This window comes from Panthera pardus, unplaced genomic scaffold (assembly GCF_024362965.1).
Source record: "Panthera pardus isolate Hobbes unplaced genomic scaffold, ASM2436296v1 HiC_scaffold_25, whole genome shotgun sequence".
NCBI lineage: Eukaryota > Metazoa > Chordata > Mammalia > Carnivora > Felidae > Panthera > Panthera pardus.
The window spans coordinates 88,790,188-88,813,174 of NW_026526821.1; the positions used below are offsets into that span (position 1 = coordinate 88,790,188).

Below are 22,987 nucleotides of genomic sequence, written 5' to 3' on the forward strand. Positions count from 1 at the left end.
GCATGCCAACAGAGCAAACAGGTGCTCGCTACTGGTGAACCTGACTCCTTGCCTCCCACCTGGCATGTGGTACAGGGAAAAGAGATGCACACACACTTAGAGAGCCCCCTAGCCCTATGGAAGAGCCCAGGGTTCTCTCCTTCACCTGCAGCCAGCCAGAGGCACATAGCCCATCTTTTCTGTGCCCCCACTCCAGTCCCTATTGCTACTGGGAGGCCAGAAGAGTCAAGTGAGGGTCCAGGGGCCACAAGGCAAGTTCCCAGGAAGGCCAGGCTCTGCCCATTAACCATTTGGCAGCATTCTTGAGCCACGCCAGGCCCTCAGAGGTGGCTCTCAGAGGGCACACTCGTGCTGCAGACAAGACACCTGAGGGTCAGATGGGGTCAGCATCTGACTCAAGATTGCATGGCCTGCTGTCAGCTCTTCAAACTCCAGAACAAGGGCCTGGTCTAATGGTTTCGCTTCCAGAATCCTAATGGGCAGAGCCATGAAGAAACATAGTTCCACCACCCTATGGCTGGGGAAACTGAGGTCTTTAAGGTTAAGACCAAGGTCATATGGATAGTTGAAGCTAAGGGATGCCAGCCTCTGCCTCTGGAGGAGGGTGGGCCTGGGGGATGTGGGGTGACCGCCAGCCCCAATCCCACCTATGGACAGGGCAGAGCTCTTAGTGGCCTCTATTCCCCAATGCCTCACTCATCCACAGAAAAGCCCCACCTTTTCCTGTGGACACATTTCAACCTCACCAAATCAGCTAATTATTGACAGTTGGTGAAGAGGAGATTTCACTTTTTCCTCCTGTTAAACTGCTCCTAATTAGTTCCCTGTTACCACGGCTGGCTCGCCCGCCCGCCGCCCGCCCGTTCACGCAGTAATCCCGCTGCACAGTGCCTCATTAACCTTTTGCTCCTCTCCTGCCGCCTGCCAACAAGATGAAGACAAAAACAGATTGTCAAACAATGGCTCCGGCTTGTATGTGCAGCCCTGTTCCCCAGCCCCCGAGCTCCCAAGGGAATAGTGGGGAAAAGCGAGGGGAATGGGGTTGGGGGGGTGGTGGCGGAAGCCGGAGAGGAATTGAGGAAGGGAGAAAGAGGCACAAAGACAGAGAGACAGAAACAGGCAGGGACACGGGGAGAGGACTTGGCCAAGGTACTGCTTCTTGCTCCAAGGAGACATGAGGTTCATTAAATGGGATTGGAAACTCTCCCAGGTGGGGAATGCTGGCTGTCAGAGTTGGAGGGACATTCACCATCCCCTGGTCCAGCCTCTTGTGGCAGCAAAGGCTGTGGGCATGAAGACTGGACTCTGGACATCTTCCTCTAGGGACCCGGGCCACAGGCACAGAGTGTGTGTGTGTGTGTGTGTGTGTGTGTGTGTGTGTGTGTGTGTGTTTATGCACGTGTGTGTCTGGGGGAGGACAGAGATGACCACATTTGCTGGAACCCAGAGCCCCAATCTACAGAGAGGACTGTAGGGTGGCCAGACAGGCCACCACAAATCAGGCCCCACATGCCATGGTGGCCCCCACAATCCATGTGACCTTGAGTTGCCTCTGGAAAAGCCCCAGCACAGTCCTCTGCTTTATTTTCATGTTACTACACCACCACCTGACATTTGTTGTTCACTGGGTTTCTGCCCATCCCATCAGAATGGAGGCTGTCTGATACCAGGGGGCTATGACATGATTCTCATAATTACAAGAGGAAGGGAAAAGCAACCCAGCATCTATGGGGTGGGAAACAGAATCTAGGTGTGGATGGGTCCATGCCTGGGCACAGCCTGACTGAGACAGTCTTGTCCAGTGCCTCACAGCCCTAATCTACAGGTCACAGGGTCACTCACTCCCTGCACAGTGACCGGCCTGGGATCTGGAAGGAAGGCCAGACCTTACCCCCCTGTTCTCACACTCAACTTCCTAAGGAGGTTCCCTGCTCTACCTGCTGGCCTACTAACAACCCTCCCCCTGCCCCCAGTTCTGGGGTAGAGATTAAAGGCACAAGAGGTGGCACCTGAGTGGCTCAGTTGGTTAAGCCTTAAGCATCCAACTCTGGATTTCAGCTCAGGTCATGATCTCATGGTCCTGAGATCCAGCCCCGTGTAGGGCTCTGAACTGGGTGTGGGGCCTGCTTAAGATTCTCTCCCTCTTCTCTCTCTGCCTGTCCCCTGCTCTTGAGCACAGGCTTTCTCAGGCTCTCTCTCTCTCTCTCTCTCTCTCTCTCAGAGAAAAAAAAAAAAAGTTTAAAGGCACAAACACCTACTCCAGACGGTCCCTGTGAACATGGACAGGGACTCCCCATGAAGGGTAGGAGGGTTGGCTGAGGGTGCTGGAATGTTCATAATAATACATTATCAGGGAGCCATCTGGGACTCAGACTTGGGCCTTCTCATTTTATAGAGATATAAATGTGGGCTGAGGAGGGACATAAAATCCTTTCGTGAGTATGGAGCCACCATTACCACCTTTGGACCTTGGGCAAGGCATGCCTCAGTCTCCTCCTTTGTAAACACAGAATAATATTGACTCCTATTTCATAGGACTGTCATGTCCTAGTCTCCCATCTCCCCTCCGCCACCAAGCAGGCCGCTCTACTTACTGGACCCAGGGCCGTGCCTTTCTGCCCTGGGCTACATGCATCCCCTCCTGTGCATTCCTTCCCCCTACTGGCCCTCTCCAGGCTCCCACCCCCATCAATGGAACACCCAGGGAGTGCCACTTTCTTTACTGTTCTTGAATGGTTTCCCATTCATGAGCTTGCTTCTCTGAACACAGAGAAACTTGACTATCATTCGCTTCCTAGATTGCTTTGCCTACACACCCAGCTGACAGGTCCCCTTGCAGTAGCTCACTCTGCGGAGAGCCCCTCCTCCTTGAAATGACCTTGTCCTCAGGGTCCATGGTGGTGCTCCATCAGGGTCCTCCCTCTGCTCCTGGCTGCCCCTGCCTTTTCCTGATGCCTTTATTTCCTCCCACAATGACCTCACCCCTTCCTTGGCTTCAGTTCTCCCCAGGCACCAAAGGTACCATCTCCAGCCAAAATCTCTTCCCAGAGTCAGAGATGTGCACACCTAACGCTAACGCTCTAGGTAACATCCCTTAAGAGTCAATAATACCTCAGACTTGAAGGGCATTGGGAGGACTTGATACAAGGGATGCACAGTTACCAACATGCTGACAGGCCTAGTAGATGCTTAGCAAATGGTGGCTATTATTATTGTTTGCAATTTTAATTTTAAAATTAGCACCATTTTAATAGGCAGAAATACTAATTTGAAATGAGCAGCAAAACTCTCTCCCAGGGATTGAAGGGAGGATTGAAGTTCTTTCCTCAACCTCTGGGGTTAGTGGGTTGGAAACTCCACACCAATCACTGCAGGCCAACCATTCTAGAAACAAGTTCCTAAACTCTATTTCCAAGTCCCCTAATTAATTAATTGGTGTTCCAGCTATTACTCCTGTTGACAACCTTGGTGACTCTTGGCAAGGATGGGTCAGCCCAAGCAAGTCCAGACTTATTATGGCAAATCCCACTGGCTTCTGGGATGTGAGACATGATCCCCATACGGCAGAAGCTGTACCTCATTAGAATTAATTGGAAGGATGGATGGAGGGAATGAGGTCCTCTCAGCCAGTTGGCTGATGGCCTTGCTGCCACAGGTCGCAGATTGGCCTCAAAACAGCTCATAAAGCCCCCAGCCTTGCCTACATCCTAGTGGACTTGATGCAGGTGAGGAAGGGGCACTGAAAACCACATCCCTACCCTCCTTTCTCGAGAGAACAGACTTCTCATGCCATGATTACATTCTTCCCAGTCTAGAAAAAAAAAAAAAGGCTTGGGTTTCAATGAGAGGGACTTTGGTCCATTTCCATGCCTGTTTGAGGCAGACATGAGGGAAGAGAGGAGCCTGAAGCTTGACTGAGAGCCTCTGTGAGGGCAGACCTGCTCACTGAGACCACCTCCTGCAGCTAGAGCCAGAGGCTTGGGTGGGTGGACTGCAGCCATCTCTCCATCATCTGCCCCAGAGGAACACCTGCCAAAGGCCCACTCCTAGGCTCTTCCCCCCAGAGAGTAGGGTGGCCCCCGGTCCCCCCATCTCTCCACTACCTCAGTGCAGTCAAAGTGGCTGAGGGAGGAGAGAAAATCCTACAGAACAAGTAGATGCAGCATGGCCTGGGAATGGGCCTCTGGGGGTTCCTCTCATATCACCGCCTCACTTCTGTGACGTTGGTCTGGTCCCTGGGCTGCTCTGGGCCTCCATTTCCCCAGCAGAGCCAGAAGGATGGTAAACTGAGCAATCCTTCCAACAGGCCAGTCCCCGATTCTGTCCTGTGAGGCTTCTCTGCCCTAGGTCGCTCCCCATGCGACAGAGATAGGAGACCTACCCGAAGCTTCTGAACACAGTGGTGCCTACGAGTGTCTCTGACCCTCGCCTAGAACTGCAGACTTAGCCTGACTGTACAGAGAGATGCAGTCACTTTGGCGAGTGCTGGGCACAGCCCTTCCAGGACGGGGATGCCAAGACCACCGAGAAGTGCCCTCTCTCCCACCTTCAGAACTTCTGGAGCCCTTGGCTCCATTCAGAATCTCCAAACATCAGGTAACGGCTTTTCAGCTTTCATGGGGGAAGGGGTATCCCTGGCCTCACAGCAAGGCTGGGCCCTGCGGGCATGAGGGCGTTCCTGGCACATATCACACACCGGGCTTCCCACCCCAGTGTGCCTTGGGCCCTCCAAGACAGGAGCCCCACCCCATTCTGGTTTCCTTCTAAATCTCTGGGGCTCAGTGTGGGGAAGTGACTCTAGTCCTCACCCTCCTGGGACCTCAGGGCTCGGGGCTGGCTCACTACCTCCTACTTAGGACCTTGGGTCTTCAGGGCCCACAGTCCAGGCCCCTCAGTTTTACCTTTCTGGCTTCCCTCCAGGAACCTGCCCCCAACGCCCACCTCTCTCAGGACTGAGCAGGATCAGGCCTGTCATCGCAAACTGGTAAGTGCCAGTCTGTGGCCACAGCCTCCATCTGCCCAAGAGTTCAGTGACTCCAAATGCCACATTCATTCTATGACCCCCTTGGGTCTGCCTTTCTGTCAAACCTTGCCTTCCCCGGTCAGCTTACTCGCCCATCTTCACCCACCCAGCTAAGATTCCGGGGCCCGCCATTCCTCCTGATGGCTTACTGACTCCCCGAATCAGCCAGCCAGATGAAACCTGCGGAGTGAACCCTGTGGCCCTCTCAGCCCCGGCTCCTTTAGACACACAGGCCCTGGCCACGCCCACAGACCTGCATCCTCACAGCAGACCTGGTGCACTGCCCACCCAGATTCTCTAACTTCCTTGGTCAGCTGTCTTTCCCATTCTCCCTCCGAATGTCTCCATAGTCCTCAAACCTCTGGCCTCCCCCTCCTCCACCCTTCGCCATCCTCTCTGCTCGGTCAGGAGGACACAGAAGCTATCAGAACAACTTCCTTAACCTCCCTACCCCCCAACACCATCCCCAACTGCATCTCTCTCCATCCCCACTCCTAAAGTGGGGAGCAGGCTCTCCGCAGCCAAGGCAAATCCCTTGAATCCCCGGTCTGTGCTCTGCCCCGCCCCCACTCCATGGACTTTGCTCTCCCCATCTTCCCCCTCCCTCGGTCCTCTGCTTCTCTCCTGGTACCTTCCCTTTTGTATTTACACAAGCTCCCATCTCTTTCATTTAAAAAAGGGAAAAATAAGCAAATCAAAGCCTCCCTCGATCCCACATCTCATTCCAGCTGCAGGTCTATTTCTGTTTTCCCTTAGTGCCAAGCCCCTGGACAGAGCCGTCAGCCCTGCCACCCTATTTCCTCACCTCTCAGCTGGGCCCACTCCTGGGGAGAGGGTTTGCCTTCATCGTCTGGGACACCAAGGGACACTTCAACTTCATGGGGCTCAACTTCTCAGGAATGCCTGCCCCTGAGGGCGGCCCACCCCCCTCCAACCGCACTTAGCTCTGAACTTACCAAACTGGCTGCTGGTCTGTGGATGCCACTCCTCCCCAGGGCCTCTTTTCTCCACACACTCCCTGGCTTCCATCATTGTTTTTATGCTGGTGGCCTTACATCCGTCCCTCTAGCCCAGGCCTCTCTCCTGGATTCCAGGCCCAGAGCCGACTTCCCACCGGGCACCCCCATTAGCACATTCCACAGGATCCTGGAACCTCACGTGTCCATCCAACTCAACATGCCCTCTTCCCTCAAACCACCTCCCTTCGTGTCTCTATCTTGTTAAATAGTGCTCACGTCTGCCTGGTCATTCAAAAGCAGCAAGCCAGACGCACACCGCGTTGCTCCCTTCCCTCCCACCACATGCGGTTCTTCATAGACCTAACTTCCTCTTAAAGGACCCACTTCTCGATGCCCACTTCCAACAGCCTGGTCCAAGCTGACACCATCTCTTGCTGGATGCCCACTGCCTCCTGATGGCTCCTTCTCCTCCAGAGCTCCAGCCCAGGCTCACAATTGGGAATCTGCAGTCCTGCGTTGCACGGCCCTTCTGATGACACCTACCTTCTCTGCTTTGGCTCCCAAGTCCCCACCTCCACCTGCCCTGGGCCCCCTTGCCTGGCCCACCCTCTGCTCGTGATGCAGACTTTCCTCAGCCCCTGTAATGCGCTGTGTGCTGCCTCCTCTCAGAACCTTCACCCCAGGTGACCGCAGCCTATATGTCCCCTTTTCCCCCTTGCACCTGGCCAACTCCAGCTCATCCTCAAGGCCCCATGAAATGCCACTTCCCTCTTAGGCTGGGTTTGGGGCCCCGCACTGTCTCCTCCCATGTCCGGCTGGACTTTTCCCTCCTAACAGTCCTCCCCCTTCATTTGCTAGTCCCTTTTTAATTGTCATGCTCACTGCTTGGCCTTCAGCTCGGGAGAGGTCAGGGCCTGAATGTGTCTCCTTTATGGCTCTAACCCCAGTGCCTAGCTCAGGGCCAAGGAGTCAGCACTGAATAAGTATTTGTTAATAAATGGCAAAACTGTACCCACCCGTCCTGCCCTCGAGACCTTCCCCACACTGACCTCTGACATCTGCGGGAAGAGGCTGATGGCCAGCGGTAGGGCCAGGCCGAAGGCTGCCAGGCACACAAGGCTTTGTACAGGGAGAAGCAGCCGGGGGCGCGCCTGCAGGAGAGCCGTCCTGTGGGGGAGAGAGGAGGGAGCTCCATGAGACTGGAAGACAGGGTGAGCTGCTGCTACCCACCACGCGGGGTTCCACTCAGTGTCCCAGGGCCAGGCAGCACGGTCCTGGGCCAGTGCCAACCCATAGCTAAATAGTCGTGGTGGAATTCTATCTTTGGGGCCTTCCCCAACGGCACCCTTTTCCCCAGGCTCTGCTCTGAAGGACATTGCTGGGGGAACTCTCAATCATCCATCATAAATGAGTACTTGTGGGGCACCCATCCCACCATGCGTCCAGCTCTGTGCAAAGAAGGCCACATGTGGGGGAGACAATAGAGGAGGCTGTCAGCCCCTGCCCCTGGGGAGACACACAGCAGAGAAAGACGGTCCTCAAAGGCGGCACATAACGAAGCATTGAACAAACCAGAGTAGGTGCCAGGTCCAGGGAAAGAGACAAACAGCACACACACATGCACACATACACATACACACATGTGGATACAGGCACATGCACACACACATACACACAGCCGGGAGGGGATTATCCTCTTCCGCTTATGGGAACAGAACACACCCCAGCGACCACCTGGTCCACGTCTATCCAAGAGCCACAGAGAAGGGCAATGACTTGCCCAAGGCCATGGCTAAGTCTGCAGGAGGCAGACGGGGCTGCTGCCTGGACTCTTGACTTCCTGAGAGTGCTATCGCTCCCGTGCTGCCCCCAACTCCTGCCCGCAGAACACTTTGCCAGCCTCATTGCAGCATGTCACAGCTGGCACCCTCCCCCCCCCCCCGCCCCCTGCCATGACAAGCTTTGGAGGTGGGATTCTTGGGCAGGAGAAGTGTACGAAAACCCTCCCTCCAGGCTCTGGGGCCCCAGCTTCATGATAGAAACAAGGTCTCCAGACGGAGAGGGGGCCATACCCACTGGCCAATATACCTTTCCTTGCTGCCCATCAGAACCTCACATTTTGTATAATCCAGCAGGCCCTTTAGTGGAGACCACCAGGCATTCTACTTGGGGAGGCTTGGGGCCCTGCGTCAGCAGGATGGGTGACTGGACTATGTTGGGTGGGCACTAAATCTGATTTCAGTAACTGTGTCAGCGTCCTCATGACTGACTGGCTCCTGGTGTGAAAAGGATATAATCAGGGTCTTGCCCCTCTCCTACTGGAACAGGGCTGGCTATGACCACAGGCAGGTGAGAGGCTCTCCTGGAAGCAGGCTTCATTGTGGGGGCAGGCAACTGCTTCCCCACCCCTCCCCACCCCCCCCCACCCCCCCCCCCCCGCCTCCAACCTTCCCCTCCTGGGACAAGAGCTCCTGGCTCCGAGCAGACAGCAGAATTGGGAGCCACAGTTTTCAAACTCTGGTGTCTTGGTAACTGCTAAACAATGCAGACCCCCAAGGGCCCCTTACCCCCATAAGATCTCCATTCAGTTGGTATCATACCTGGGAATCTGTATTTCAAACAACCTTCCATGAGGTCTAAAACAGAAACCCTGGCCTAGGATGTTCCTGCTAAGGCACAAATAAAGCTCCACTTATTTGTTAATTCTATGCAAATAAAAAGGCCTGGACACAGTAAGTGCTCAGTGATTTTGTGTTATTATTGCTGTTACTGTTCTTGTTAAGTGCAGGAAGGAGGGAGGACCCTAGGGCTACCCTCTAGCCCTTCCCACTTGCCCAGACCCCAAGACCTGTCCAGCTGTTGAATTAAGACTGAATTGAGAGAGGGCAGTTTCATAGGATTAAGAGCAGGTCAGGTGAGCCTCATATCCTCCATGGACTCAGCCCAAGGCCTCCTGGCTTCCATGGGAGTCACAGAAGGGCCAGGAATAAGGCTGAAATGGGCTCTGAGATCTTTTTAACTGAGATCAACTTCTCCAGCAGGACAAGGAAGTGGGGTACCCGGGCTCACTCTCCAGACTTACACAGGAGGCCCCTTGCCTTGAAGAGGCTGTGGAGGGTGGGGCTGCCTTCCTGTCCTGTGGCAGTGACTGGGACCTCAGTCCCTGGAGGCATAGACTGGAGGGTCACCAAGGGCCTGGAGGGTGACAGGGAGAAAGAGTGAATCTCCCTCCCTGGCAGGTGAGGGGCAGGCCCTGGGCTGAATCCCTGGGCACTCCTGGCGGGGACACTGGACAGCCTCCTTCACCATGGGGCTGTGACCTCAGCTCCTCTCTCAGGGGTGACTGGCTGAAATCTGCACTGGAAAAGGGGTCCAGAAGGCCCCAAGCCTGTGCTCCTGACTCAGGAAGCAGGCAGCCCCAAGACTTCAGCCAAACAGGAACCCCTGAAGTCCCAGCCCTGAGCAGGGAGAGTGAACACAGCAGGACTGGGGAGGGGTGGAGGAGAGGGAAATGGCAGGGAGGGATCGGAAAGGCAGCTGGGGGAGTTGAAATATGCAGATGGAGAGATGTGCGTGTGTGCGAATGCCTGGAGAAAGGAAAGACCCGGAGCCTCGGGAAGGAGGGAGCCTGGGGAGCGGCCTCAGGAACCACTGGGGAGGATGTAGTCTGAACCCCTACCCGGCTGGGACCCCACCTGGCTGGAAGGCGAACTCCAGGGCTAGGGATGCAGGGCTGAGGGAAGAGAGCCATTGCACCTGCCTCTGAGTTGGTGGGATTATGGGGAGGATGGATCTCCCAGCCCAGGGACTAAGACCATCTTCCTCCTCAGGAGGGTAGAGCTGGAGTGTGAGCCCTCAGCCCAAGGGAAGGGGCAGTGGAGAGTGAGGGGAAGGTGTGTGTGTGTGTGGGAGGGGTGCACACCCTCCGTGCTCTGGGTTGGGGGTGGTGGCTCCTCTGCTTCAGACTTGAGACTCTCTCCCTTTTGGTCTCAGAGACAGGGACACCCGGACAAGCTGGGCTCCCACCTCTCTTATGCCAGCAGGAAACCTGGGGACCTTGTCCCCGAGTGCTCCTCCCAAGCAGGCAGGGCTGAGGCCAGAGGCAGAGCCAGCGGGCCCCAGCCATGGCACCACTACACCCGCCCCGCGACAGCTTGTCTCCCTGCAGCCTCCCCGCCACCACCGCACACTCCCTCAGCACTTGGAGCAGTCTTAGTTTGCACTCCATTAATTTGCAAGTAGGCTGCTTTGTAAGTGTTCTTTTGTCTTCTTCCCCTGGCTGTCCTGACTCTCTCACCCAACTGGGCTCCCCCACCAGCCTTCTGGGCAGAGGCCCTTCTGCTAGCACCCCTGCGTGTGGAAGGCTGCAGGGTGCATGCTGGAGCCCCTGCAAAGGCTCCTAGCCCACAAGGTGGTGAAGCGGGCAGTGCCAGCATTCCCTGGGTGGGAGACCGCGGCCGAGGGACTCTCTCCTCCACTAGCCAGGCCTGAAAGTGCTGGAGCAGGAACCCGGATTCCGTTTTCCTACCAGGAGCCTCAGCTGCCACTGCTGTGCGGCTCGGCCCCTCCTACCACACAGTCCTGGGGTTACCCGACAGATCTGAGGTTAGTAAGTCCTTGAGGGCACAAACTGGGTCTGGATATTGCTGAGGGATCCTGGGCTGGACTCTTTCTCCTCCCCAGGGACCCTCTCAGGAACTTCAGAAAAGGACCCACCAAACACAAGGCTGCCAGAACCAAATGGCCTCCCTGTCTCCGCCTCCCTGACAGACTCAGGCTCAGCTCTGAGCTGAGCCAGGCACACAGCCTCTGCGCAGATCCTAGGCCGGGAGGTTCAGAACCAGAACAATCCCACCCAACTTCCCAAAGCTATTTAAATCCCCAAACCAATGGGACACTAACCATCACTCCACTCCACTCCACTTTCTGCAAACCCAGCTCAGATACCAACTAGAAAGGCATCACAGATGTTTCCCCAGAAAATTCCAGGCCTGGGGTTCAGTAGCTTTGAAGACTGAAGCCCTGCCTTCCTCATTTGCCTGGTGGTCTCCTTGTGTGTACTTGCGGTCACCATTCACGAGGCAGCTACATACACAAGGGCCAGGGGCACCAAAGCCATTGCTCTCCCAAGATCTGTTTCTTTTTGCAACTCCCATACAAGATTGATTTTCTTGAATCCTAGTGCTCAACACGCCACACCCCTGCTCAGTTGCCTCCCACGACTCCCCCTCTTCCATGGTGAGGAAGGGATCATCTCTTTGGCTGGACACAGGGCCCCTGATCAGCTGGCCCCAACAAGCACACTTTGCTTCTGTCTGGTTAGACTCCTCAATTTCCCGCACAAAAGACCCACACCTTGTCCAGAAAGCCTGCCTTCCACAGAAGTCCTACCCTGCTCTCAGAGTCAGCTGCAGCCCTTCTCCTATGGACCAGCCTTCCCTGCTGATGGGCCCATAGTGCTCCCCCCGCCCCCTCAAGGTCACCTTGGGCCCATTTACATACTGCCCAGCCCCACCTGCAGCTGACTTGTGTACGGGTCATGGCCATCTCTTTTATCAAAATACAGGCTTCCTGAGACCAGAACCCCACATCTGCTCCTCTCCTGTCTCCATGCAGGGCAAGACCCAAAGACATGTGGATTATGCGATGTGATCTGAAGACCCAAGGCAGCCTGTGTGGGAGGAAGAGCCAGCATTGCGGCTGTGCTCCTGGGCCACTCCTGCCTCTGTCGTTTCCTATTGGAGAACTATAGGCAGATGGTATAACCTCTTTTCGCCTTGCTTTCTTCATCTGTGAAAAGGAAATGTTACACTTACCTCACCATACTGTTGTGATGGTTAAATGAGATCATTCATTCAACAAACACTAAGCATCTACTACGTGCCAGCAACCGTGCTGGATGCTGTGCAGGGCAATAAATGACACGCGTTTACTCGCCTCCACGGAGATTGCATTCTAGTGGGCCAGACAGATGATAGACAACGAGATAAAGTCTGCGATGTCTCTAGGTGCTATGAATAAAAATAAGGCAATGGACAGAAAAGGGAGTAATGGTGCTGTTACCTCGATGGGGCGGTCAGGGAGGGACTCTTTGAGAAGATGGCGTCGGGGCAGAGACCTGGCTGGGAGAGGACTGGCACTCAGGACACGCTTAATAAATGTTAGCTGTTATTACAATTCAAATGGTGGGAATAGGAAGGTCCCTAAACTGATCTAGAGCCCCAGGTAGGGTGTCCCCAAGCCTGTCTTTATGCCCTGAGGCACCCCCTCCTAGGCTAGGCCACCAGGAGAGTGGGAGTGGTCACTGCCTCCCTCGTACTTGCGCGAGCTCGGGGTCTGCACCTCCAGACTCGTATTCACCTTGCTGCCCCCACTTAGAGCCCTTCTCTGCTCCTTGCCATCCTCCCAGACTCACACTCATCCTCAGAGCCTGCCCAAGCCTGCGTGAAGGTTAGCTCTGGCTCCTCCCTTTGTCCCCTCAGCCTGCCCTTCCGGCAGCATGTCTGTCTTCACAATTCAACGTCCTGCTCATTAATTATAGGATCACTCTATCGTTGCTCATATTGCTGTGTTCCCTTATGTCTTTATAAGATTTGTCATGGCAAATATGTGTTCTCAGAACACGCTTCTGCAGAAGGCAGGGAGGTTAGTACTATCTGTATTTTAAAAACGAGAAACTGAGGCTCAGTGAGGTATTGAGTTGCTTCAGGGTGGATGCCTGAATAGGGTGGCCCTGCCCCCAAATCTAGTCTTCCTACCACAATCCTCAGACTCTTTTCACAACCAGTCCTGCACTGTGCACCAACAGAGCACATGTACACACACACGTGTGCACACACACACACACACACACACACACACACACACCCCAGAACTGTCAGCTCCTCAGGACAGGGCCAGTGTTGTCCATCTGGACATCCTTCCTAGCACCTAGCGCAGGGTCCTGCAGAATAGAAGTCCGTGAACATTCACGGCACGATTCCAGTAACACTGCCCAGGAGTGTCTGAACAAACGGGCAAGGTGGGCTGCCAGCCACTTCTGTCCCCTGCCCTGGGCCAGCTGGTTCCTCTTCTCTCGCACCCTCCTCCCCAGCGGTGGCCCCTCTCTCCTGGCTGCCCCAACTCACTTCTCCAGCATGGACATGATGATCGGGGGGAGCACCAGGATGGGCATGGGGAGGACCACTCGCGTCAGCGCCGTCTCGAGCAGGGCCTGAGGGGCAAGCAGAGGCTGTGGTGAGCAGAGCTCCCAGAGGGTGGGGGAGAGCCACCTGGCGGTGAACCCCTCCCCTGGAGCCTCTAGGTGTGTGTACTGCTGCTAAGCACATCTGGCTGGCTGGAATAATTCATGGAATTGCTCATAAAGCCTTATTCCAAACAACAGAAAAAAGCCACCCCCATCTTCCCACCACACACATTTGAAAAGAGCAGATCCCTGTCACCTGCCACATGTGGGGGAGGGGTGGCAACACAGAAGCGGCCCCAGGAAGGGGCCTGTGCCCAGGGAGGTGCCTCGGTGGCAGGAGCAGGGGCTGGGGAGGAAGCATATGGAGGACTCGAGATGCTCTAAAAACAAAGCAGGAGCTGGAAGGACCAGAGCAAACAGCTGGGGCCTGCTGAGCCGCGTGAGGCTCTCGGTGCTGAAGGAGGACAGAAATTCTGGGATTTACTTCTTTTTTCTTTTTGACACCCCCTAAAGACAAAAATTTCAAAGATTCTGCCTCTCCTGGCTCTGGATGAGAGCCTTTCTTAGTGACGAGAGGTCAGCTTTGCGAGCGGGAAATGCTTCTGCTGAGTGTCTGCTGTGTCTCCATATGGGGTTAACTGGGTCCTTGCTCTGAGGGCTCCCCTGGGATTCCTGGGGAGGCAGGGCATGGTGAAGGCAACAGCTCAGAGGCAGTTCTGCACTCTGATGGTCACTGTGGGGAGTTCCTTCAAGGCTTGGGCTCCTGGCCCTCAGAGAAGTGCTGAAGAATGCTCACAGCTCATAAGCCCTGGGAGCCTTCCCCTAGACAGCAAGGGTGAGGGGTTCCTTGCTGTTTGCATCATGAGGAGAGTTACCGTAGTCGGCTCCCTCTCGGCACATCAGGGGAAACACTAGGGTTGCATGGGAGGATGGGGTTGGGTAGGAAACTGAGGCCAAATCCCCTTCAATGATGGATAGGTTCAGGGCTGAAAATGTCTTCCAGGAAACTAGGTCTGTCATGATCAGCCTCTGGAAGGCCTGGGAGAAGGTTCCTCCAGTCTTCTGAACAGGTGTGGGAATGATGGGGGGCCCAGCGCCTGCACAAGAACCCGAGGGTACAGTGCCGGCACCGGCACCCCCAGGCCCTCTGCCCCTCACAAGCCTTGGATGGGCACTCATGTTCTCTGAGACCAGTGGGGAGGGGAGGGCTGGGACAAGGAAAGGGTTCTTCCCACCTCAGAGGATTATAGAGAAGGCCTCACTGACGGAGGTGAGGCTTGGGGCCCATTGGGAAAGCTGATAAGGGACAGCGGCTGGAGAGGAGGAGAATGCTCAGGTACTCACAGCAGACCCTCCATGCCATCACTCAGGCTAGAGCAACACCGGCCACTAATCACCACTAGGATGAAGGCTGGGAAAGCATGGGGAGATACACAAGCCGACTGGAATTTTCTAAAAAATTCCAGTTGCTGAAGTAGGTGAGGCTGATGAAATGAGAGGTGAAAGATGGCCTTCTTGCAGCAAGATATTCTTTCCCCAAAGCCCCACCTCAGCCACACTCGGTCCCCAGGGAGGTGCCACCTGCAGAAGTGCCCATTAGCACAGAACCACGAACTACCCGCTCCCATACTTCCTCTTCTTGCCCAGGAGGCTCTGAAAGCCCAGAGAGCAGGGCTCTAGGTCCCAGGGTGGGGGAAAGAAAGCTCTGGGGGGGGGGGTCTCCTCTGCCCTTTCCAATTAACAGATCAGAGAAGCCAGGTCCTGAGGGGCTGGGACAAGAGATGGGATGTCTTACAGTGGTGATGAGAGGGGGGATGGAGAGAAGGACTGTTCAGGGACCGGCATGGCTGGGGCCAGACCTGGAGGCCCTGGGCTCATGCAGAAGGGAGGCAGGGTGGGACAAGGAAGGCAGACCAAGAAGACAAAGCAAAGGCACTATGCACAGAAGCCCCTGAGGAACAAAACCCTCTCCCTGTCGCTGGCCTCTCCACTGGCCCCCTGAGCCTCCGGATGACCCACATGTCTGGCTGCAATCTTGGAGGAGCCCACGAGGTTGCCATCACCATCCAGGACATCGATCCCTTCCTCCAGCTCCCCGTACCGCATCAGGACCACGTTGCAGATGTTGGCACTGGCTGGAGAGAGAGAGAGGGGAGCAGGGGAGCAGGAGTAAGAGGGGAGGATGCCATTCTAGCTGGTGGGGCAAAGCCACCGGGATGCACCCAAGCCTCCCTGTCCCAAGCAGCAACAGTCCTGAGTTAAGGGCCAAGTCTGTGTTCAAATGTGGTGAGTGAAGGTGTGGTTCTGCTGCCCATCTGCCCATCAGCCTGCTGAGGGATTTGGGAGCCCTTGATGGCCTGGTGAGCAAAGGTGGAAAATAACCTACATGAGAAGAGGAAGGGGGCAGTGCTCAGGAGCTAGAGAGCAGAGCTATCAAGGGATAGCTGCTTTCCTTTCCTCGGGGGTGGGCCTGGCAAGCAGGCGAAGTGAGTGCCCCTCTGGGAGGGCTCCCTGGCTTGAAGACACCTCACCAGTGCCTGATGTTCCATCACCAGCAACTCAACCCCTCGGTCTGCCTTTCCGGGCATGTTCTCGAAATGGCAGCCCCCTACCTTCAGCCCTTTGCTCCTCAGAGTGAATCGGGTTCCCAGAGATCCGCTTCTCTGACTGCAGGTGCCAGAGCAGGCGGGAACCTCAGCACTCACCCAGCGCCGCCCCCTCATCATATGGACGGAACAGTGAGGCTCAGGGGAGGGGGGTGACTTATCTGAGGTCACACAGCAAAGTGGGACAGAGCTAATCCTTTGGGTGCCCCGGAGATGGGTGGGTTCGGGGATAGGGGGCAGGGGTGGGTCAGGGGGAGCTAAAGGCCGACCTTCTCACTTCACATGGTTGGGTTCCCTCCCTTGGCTAGGAGATCATGACAGACCTAGGCTGAGGGGAGGGTTCCTGGCTCCTCCGTTAGACACCAGATACCAGCATTTGGGGGCCACCCATCAGCTGGTGACTAGCCCCAGGAGTGTCCCTCTGCTCCTCTCGCCTGGAACTCGTGGAGCTGGACCTGGGCCTGGGGCAGGGCTGGTGTGGTGCTGACCTTGCCTGACCTCCTCCAACCCTGTTCCGGGATAAAACTGGGGGGACTTGAGGGTGGTGGGCGGGTGGGGAGTGGGGGGTGACAAATGTAGAGGCCGCCTGCTTCACTCCTCCCCCAAAAGCGCCTTGCTGTGTTTAAAGTTTTAATTTTTGCTAATTAATGTCAATTAATTTTGTATAATGAGTGTTTAATTTTGGGGAGTGTGTGAGCCTGGGAGCGACTGCAGTTCTGGGCTGTGAACGCTGATTAGCATCAACACCTGCTGCTTCCCCACTCCCTCCAGTGGGGGGGCACTAGGGTTTGGGGAGCTGCAGGGCTGCAGGGCCTAGTGGGCAGGTGCAGTGGGAGGAGGACCACAGATGCTCCTGGTGCCCGAGCCAAGGCTGGGGAGCTGGCGGTGAGGGCGCTTGCAGCTGGGGGACGGGGTTCTGCAGGTGAGGGGCGGCTTGAGACCCTGGGGGTCTCTGAGCCTCAGTCTCTTGTTTCAATAAAGTGGGGAGGTGGAATAAACAGAGGGAAAGACCGAGAGGCTCTGCAGTCTTTGGAGAAGAAAAGCAGGAGACCAAATACAGTTTTAACATGTATTTACAGCACATATGCCATCTCTGAGGAGCTCTCGTGTTTCCACACGACTCTCAGGCACAGTGGTAACCACGGGCAGACCTCTTCTGCACTGGGTCCCTCCTGTCGTCACAGCATGCACGCTCACCTGACTTACACAGCCAGGGGCGATCTTGTGGACCTTTGGCGAGCTTTGGAGACATTTCTGATTATCGCAACCTGGGGCTGGGGGGTGCTGTCATCTAGTGGGTATTGACCAGAGGTACGCTAAACATCCTACAACGCACGGCCTCCACAGCACGGAAGTACCCGGGCAAAAATGTCAGTAGTGTTGACGTTAGGAAACCCTTGTCTTACACACACGTCCAGAGATTGACAGTAGTAGGAAGGTGAATCTGAGGTAAAGGAGAAGTTGGGAGCCTGGCTCTGGGGCCAGCTGGGCTTGAGTTATAGTCCTGGCTCTGAATCTCCCCCTCCTGACCTCCAGAGGTGAGCTCCTGCCAGCCTTGGACCCTCCCAGGGTTCAGGTCCCAGAAGGGTCCCCAGAGTGGCCTCGGGAAGCGGACACCTGGCCTGTGTGTTAGTGACATGCCCTCTAGTGGCGGCAGGAATACTCTGCACCCCTCACACCTCTGGGGCTGCCAGGCTCCTCAGTTCCCAGGAGACCCACAAAACCACTGGAGAGGATCTTGGGGTTTTCTGCCCTGAAAGGAATCTATCTCTGCCCTCTGAGAACCCCTTACACCACTGCCACGGCACCACTACACCACCGCCACCACGGCGGTAAAGGCAAGGCCAAAGGAATGTGGTCCAGGCAAGCAGCATCTGCCTGAAGTCAGGAGCCACCGGCTCACTCTGCAACCGGAAGCGGCCGCCCTTACCAGCCTTCCCCAGATATAAGAAGAGGTGCTGCGCTCAGCCTCTCTATGGGATCTCTGGGCACCGGCTGAGCTCACATAGATGTCAGCTTCTGCACCCACTCCCCCACCAGGTTAGGGGAAGCCAGGGACTGCTGAGACATCTCTAGCCCCGTGCTGTGTGTGTGCCCAGGCAGAGGAGACAAAGACAAGAGTATTTGGAGGCGGTGGTCAACCAGCTCCAGGCTCATGGTGGCATCTGCTTGCTCGCTGCAATTTCCAAATGTAAAATGAAGCCACGGCAGATAGAGCAGGACTTCGGTTCAAACACAAAACCACTTGGCATGAAACATAAAGCAGGAAAAGAAGTGAAAACCCAGTGTCCCTCCCCTCAGACAGCCCCGCCAGGACAGTTTGGGCACGATAAAGCTCTCTCCTTATCTAAGCTGCCTGGATGGGAAAAAAGGGAAAACCCTGAAAGCCACCCTAAAATGGTGGCACCCCCAGGCTCCTCCCTCAGAACGCCCACACTTCTCACTGCCTACTCAACTGGCACACGCCCTGTAATATCTTCAGTTGGTGCATTTATTGAGCACCCACTGTATACACAGGTTACTAGCCATTCTCATCTTTGAGCAATGAGAACACCAAATGAAATTCAGTGATTTCATTTCCATGATCTCGTCCAGAACTTCCATTTCTGCCGCATTCCTTTCAAGCCTCCCTGGTCCCTCCCATCCCACTCTTGGCAAGTCCAGCTCCCAAGTCATGAGCACTGAGAGCCTAAGCAAATGAAAAAGAGAGAGAGAGAGAAAGAGAGACCAAACCGTAGGCCATGGGTCTTCTTTCTAGCACACCAGCAAGATCTATTATTGACAGTATCAGCAGGTTAATTAAGCAGTCTGTTAGTGATAATGTTAAGAAAGCTGGCACATTTTCAACTCAGATTGACACCATTCAAGACTCAGGCATAACTGACATTGGAGAAGCTATGCTAAGAGATGTCATGGGATTAGAGAGAGAGAGAGGAGAGAGGGAGAGAGAGGGGGAGAGATCGCTTCACGCTGATGGCAAGCTCAGTGTCAAGTCCCGGGGAAAATATGCGCTTGACTGCTGCAGATGTTCTCACATCAGACCCATCGTGATGCAAAATCATGCAGATTGTGAACAGCTAATGAAGCACCCTGTGTAAAAGGGACAGCATGGGGAAGAAGAGCAGTAGACAGAAAGGCAAATGTGCAAAAAAAGTTCTCCAAAAGACGACTATGGGGGAGTGTGCCTCTGATCCAGCACAGGAACAGACACATAGATCAATGGGGTTAATAGTCCAGAAACACACCCACCTGTAGGGGAAATGAGTTTGCAGGAAAGCAGTTCTATCAACTCACAGGAAAGGACCATTCAAACACGAAGGTGAAGCAATGGGCTACTGGGCTATTCATTTGGGGAAAACAACATATCTTAACTCCTTGGCTCTAAGATGGATTCCCCCATGTTTTAATGTTTTAAAAATCCCAGTAGGCCTTACAACGGACGTCGGGGTGGGGGAGAGGAACCCTTACCTGCTCCCCACCACAACTGCCTGTGCATGTGTGAACTTTGCCACGTGGGGAGGTTCGTTCAAGTGTCACCTCAGCTACCCAGAGCAGTCTGCACAGAATTTGAACTTAAACTTAGATTCCTAATTGTTGCCTAAAACATCTTTTTAGAACTTACACTATAATGGAGCACGGACATGAAAAGTTATTGTACATGCAGAAGATCGTCTGCCAGATACCAGGCAATGCAATTAAAGGCAGCAGAAATTGCCAAACCATAGATAGCTACCCTAAAGAAATGCTTGCCCATATGCACAAAGAGACATTTACAAGGATGTTAATTATAGCACTGTTTGTAAGAGCAAATAATTAGAAACAACCTAAATGTCCACCATTAGGGAACTCACATGGGAAGATCTCCAAAACAAACTTCTATGAAAAAATGCTACCGAGTTGTGTACAGGATGATTTACTATACGTAAAACCCCATAATTGGTACACACGCACTGTGTGCCCATAAACCCCCAGGTAATGTTTTAGAAGGTTCACACCTCACACAGTGATTTCCTTGGGAAGGGACCTAAATTTAGGAATTAGGGGTTGTTGAAAGACTTCCACTTTTTTTTTTTTTACCCTGTTTTTCTAAATACCATTTGAATTTTTACAATGAGAATAGAATCATGCTTTACTTGTCTAAAAAGTGAAAAGAAATTGCCAAACTTCCTAAAGTGGATCATAAAAATTTGACAGCCAGCAGGGATCGGTGCGACCTACTCACCGTTCCCACACTTCGGTATCTGTATGTGAGGAACTTCCTAAAGAAGCTGATTAACTTCAGGAATAGTTTTTCCTTAAAGTAAAGGAAAAAAATGAAACCACAAGTATAAAACCAACTAGGAAATGCAGACAAAAAATTCGCAAATTCTTTTACATGCTTTCAAAGCATACTGTCGGTTTTAAAGGTCAAGATAACAAGCAGGGTTACAAAAAACAGTGGTGGGCGTGACCCTGTGTTTAACAACCGATGTCCAAAAGAGAAGTGGAAAAAATGAGGAAGGCTCAGACTCAAACTCTGTGACATCGAAGAAAGTGACTTGGATTGAATGTGTAGTGAAGGCTTGTTTATTCCTCCACACGAACAGAAAATACAGTCCTCTCCTCTTCGGAAAGGCTATTACATTAATGCCCCTATAACTGAGGCATCTGAGCATTGAGAAATACGGCAGTCAATATCTATGAATCATATTATAAGAAATGGGAAACTGAGAAAATGTATTCTATGTGACAAAGAGAGGCTACTACTCATCAATAGAAGGTCATGGTGACTGACGCCCAATAACTATTCTACCCCCAGAGGATTAGTCTTAACTAGTTGTGATAATCCTTCCCTTGCCAGTGACTGATTGAGGAAGGGACATGTGGCCAACCCTAGCCAATGACAGATGTCTGCAGGGGACTTCTGGGAAAGGTCTCCTCTCATCCAAGAAGCGGCGGCAGGGAGAGCCTCCTGTCCTCTGGGCAGTGGTGGGTCTGAACGTGGTGCTTGGAGTTGCTGTTACCATTTTAGGACATGAAAGGGGCTAGCCCGCAGATGAAGCCCCCGGCAGAGCACAGAGGTGGAAGGAAGGGCCATGGGTGCCTCACTCGGCACTCGCCCTTTGTGAAGTAATACATTCATTTTTTTTTATTTAAAAAAATTTTGGGGGGCACCTGGGTGGCTCAGTTAGTTGAGCGTCCAACTTCAGCTCAGGTCATGATCTCACATTTCACGAGTTCGAGCCCCGCGTCGGGCTCTGTGCTGACAGCTCAGAGCCTGGAGCCTGCTTCGGATTCTGTGTCTCCCTCTCTCTCTGCCCCTCCCCTGCTTTCACTCTGTCTCTCTCTCTCAAAAATAAATATTAAAATTAAAAAAAATTTTTTTTAAGTTTACTTATTTATTTTGAGAGACACAGAGACAGCACGAGGGAGAGAGGGAGACAGAGCCAAGCAGGCTCCACACTGTCAGTGCAGAGCCCGATGTGGGGCTCGACTCACGAAACCTGTAAGATCATGACCTGAGCAGAAATTAAGAGTCAGACGCTTAACTGAGCCACCCAGGTGCCCCAGTAATACATTCATTTATTAATTCAGCCAGTTTGAGTCTGGTACTTTGGGGCAAAACCATTCATAAAATGTATAAAGAGCTTTAACAGTTATTAAGAGAAAGATAGTCATTGAAATCACCCCAAAAATATTCGAGTAGGAGTTCATAAAAGAAATAGTAAAAATTCAATGAACACGAACTCAATCTTATTAATAGTCAAAGATAGATTTTTTTATCTAAAGAAAAATCAATCTGGCAGGAGTTCTTTGGATGTTTTGGAGACTAATCCTCATTGGTTAAATGGCTTACAAATAGTGTGTGGCTTGTTTTCTTACTTTGTAGATGGAGTCTTCTGGCATATACTGTAACATGTACTCAAATAAGCAATCCTTTCCCCTCTGGTATATACTTTTTGTGTCATTGAGAAACTCTATCCTTCCCCAGTGTTCATTTATATTTTTTTCTAGAAGACTTAACATTTTACTTTTCACATTTAGGTCTTAATCTATCCGGAATTTATTTTTGTGTATGGTATGCAATAGGGATCTCCTTCTTTTCTCTCCATTCTATTTGAAAACCCAAATGCCCAATACAGTCAAGAAAATATTCTCAATCACCCTGGGAATTGGAAAAATGCAAATTAAAGTGAGAAAAGAACCATTTCAGATGAACAAAAAATTTTCAAGATTGATAACACCAAATGTTGAAGAGGATGTAGGGAAACAAAAATTTAAGCCTTGCAGGTAGGAGAAAAGAGCCGGTATGCTCATTTGGCAATATCTAGCAAAGCTAGGTATGTGCACGCCCTCTGACGTGGCCATTCTATTTCTAGATTGGTGACTGTCAACACTGGTTGCATGACTGAAACCAAATCTGAAGTAGGGTCCAGATCTGTGCATTTTTAAAAGCCCCTGCCCCCTGCCCCCCCACCAGGTGGCTGTTTGAAAACCTCTGCCCTGGAGAAGCTCCCAGTCACGGGCACAGAGACACATGTGTGTATAAGGTTGTTCAGTGCGGTACTATCAGGGTTGGTAAAAAGGATAAGTTGAGATTTTATGACTGTCCTGCAAAGGTGTCTAAAACTTACTGAGGTTAAAATGCAGTTTACAGAACAGTATACATGGTATGATCTCATTTGTATTAAATATATATTTATACATGCATATTTATATTATAGATTAAATAGAGATTGCCGCATCTTTAGAGGCTTACTTGAATTTGGAGGGATATACACAAAGTTACTTTGGAGAGAGAAGTAGGGTTGTTTAACTTCATAAAGCAATCATATACTATCAGGAAAATAATAGAACCATTTTTATTTAAAAAAAAAAAAAAAAAGCGTGACTGTGGTAGCCAGGAGACTTGAGCTCCCATTTGGGTCCAGACTGACATTGGACAAAGCTTTCCCCACACTACTTCACACTACTTCCTCTGTCTCCTTCCTATTTTGTGGGTTATATGTGCACACAGTGAACAATTCAAATCTCATAGAAGGGTAAATAACAAAATCAGTCTCCTTCCAACCCTTGACTCTTAGCTTCCCCTTGACCCTCCCCAGAGACAACACTCTAGCCAGGTTCTCATGTCTGCCAGATACGGTCTATGTATTTACTAGTGGACACGTATGTACATCACGACCTGAAACACACATACACACACACTCATGCGAATCACACCAGAACACAG

The 22,987-nt window shown here is 52.8% G+C and overlaps 1 protein-coding gene across 4 annotated transcripts in view; it reads right to left on the reverse strand.

Moving 5' to 3' along the window:
* SFXN5 (sideroflexin 5) overlaps positions 1 to 22,987 on the reverse strand; it is a 117,226-nt gene that overhangs the window by 12,134 nt on the left and 82,105 nt on the right. For 2 of the 4 annotated variants that reach the window (XM_019441753.2, XM_019441742.2), the window contains 3 exons: positions 15,188 to 15,303; positions 13,110 to 13,195; positions 7,032 to 7,149 (listed from right to left, as the gene is read on the reverse strand). In XM_019441753.2, the coding sequence (XP_019297298.2) occupies positions 7,032 to 7,149; positions 13,110 to 13,195; positions 15,188 to 15,303 (320 nt within the window). The remainder of the gene's footprint in view (positions 1 to 7,031; positions 7,150 to 13,109; positions 13,196 to 15,187; positions 15,304 to 22,987) is intronic. The other 2 variants (XM_053890820.1, XM_019441762.2) reach the window with 2 other exon arrangements.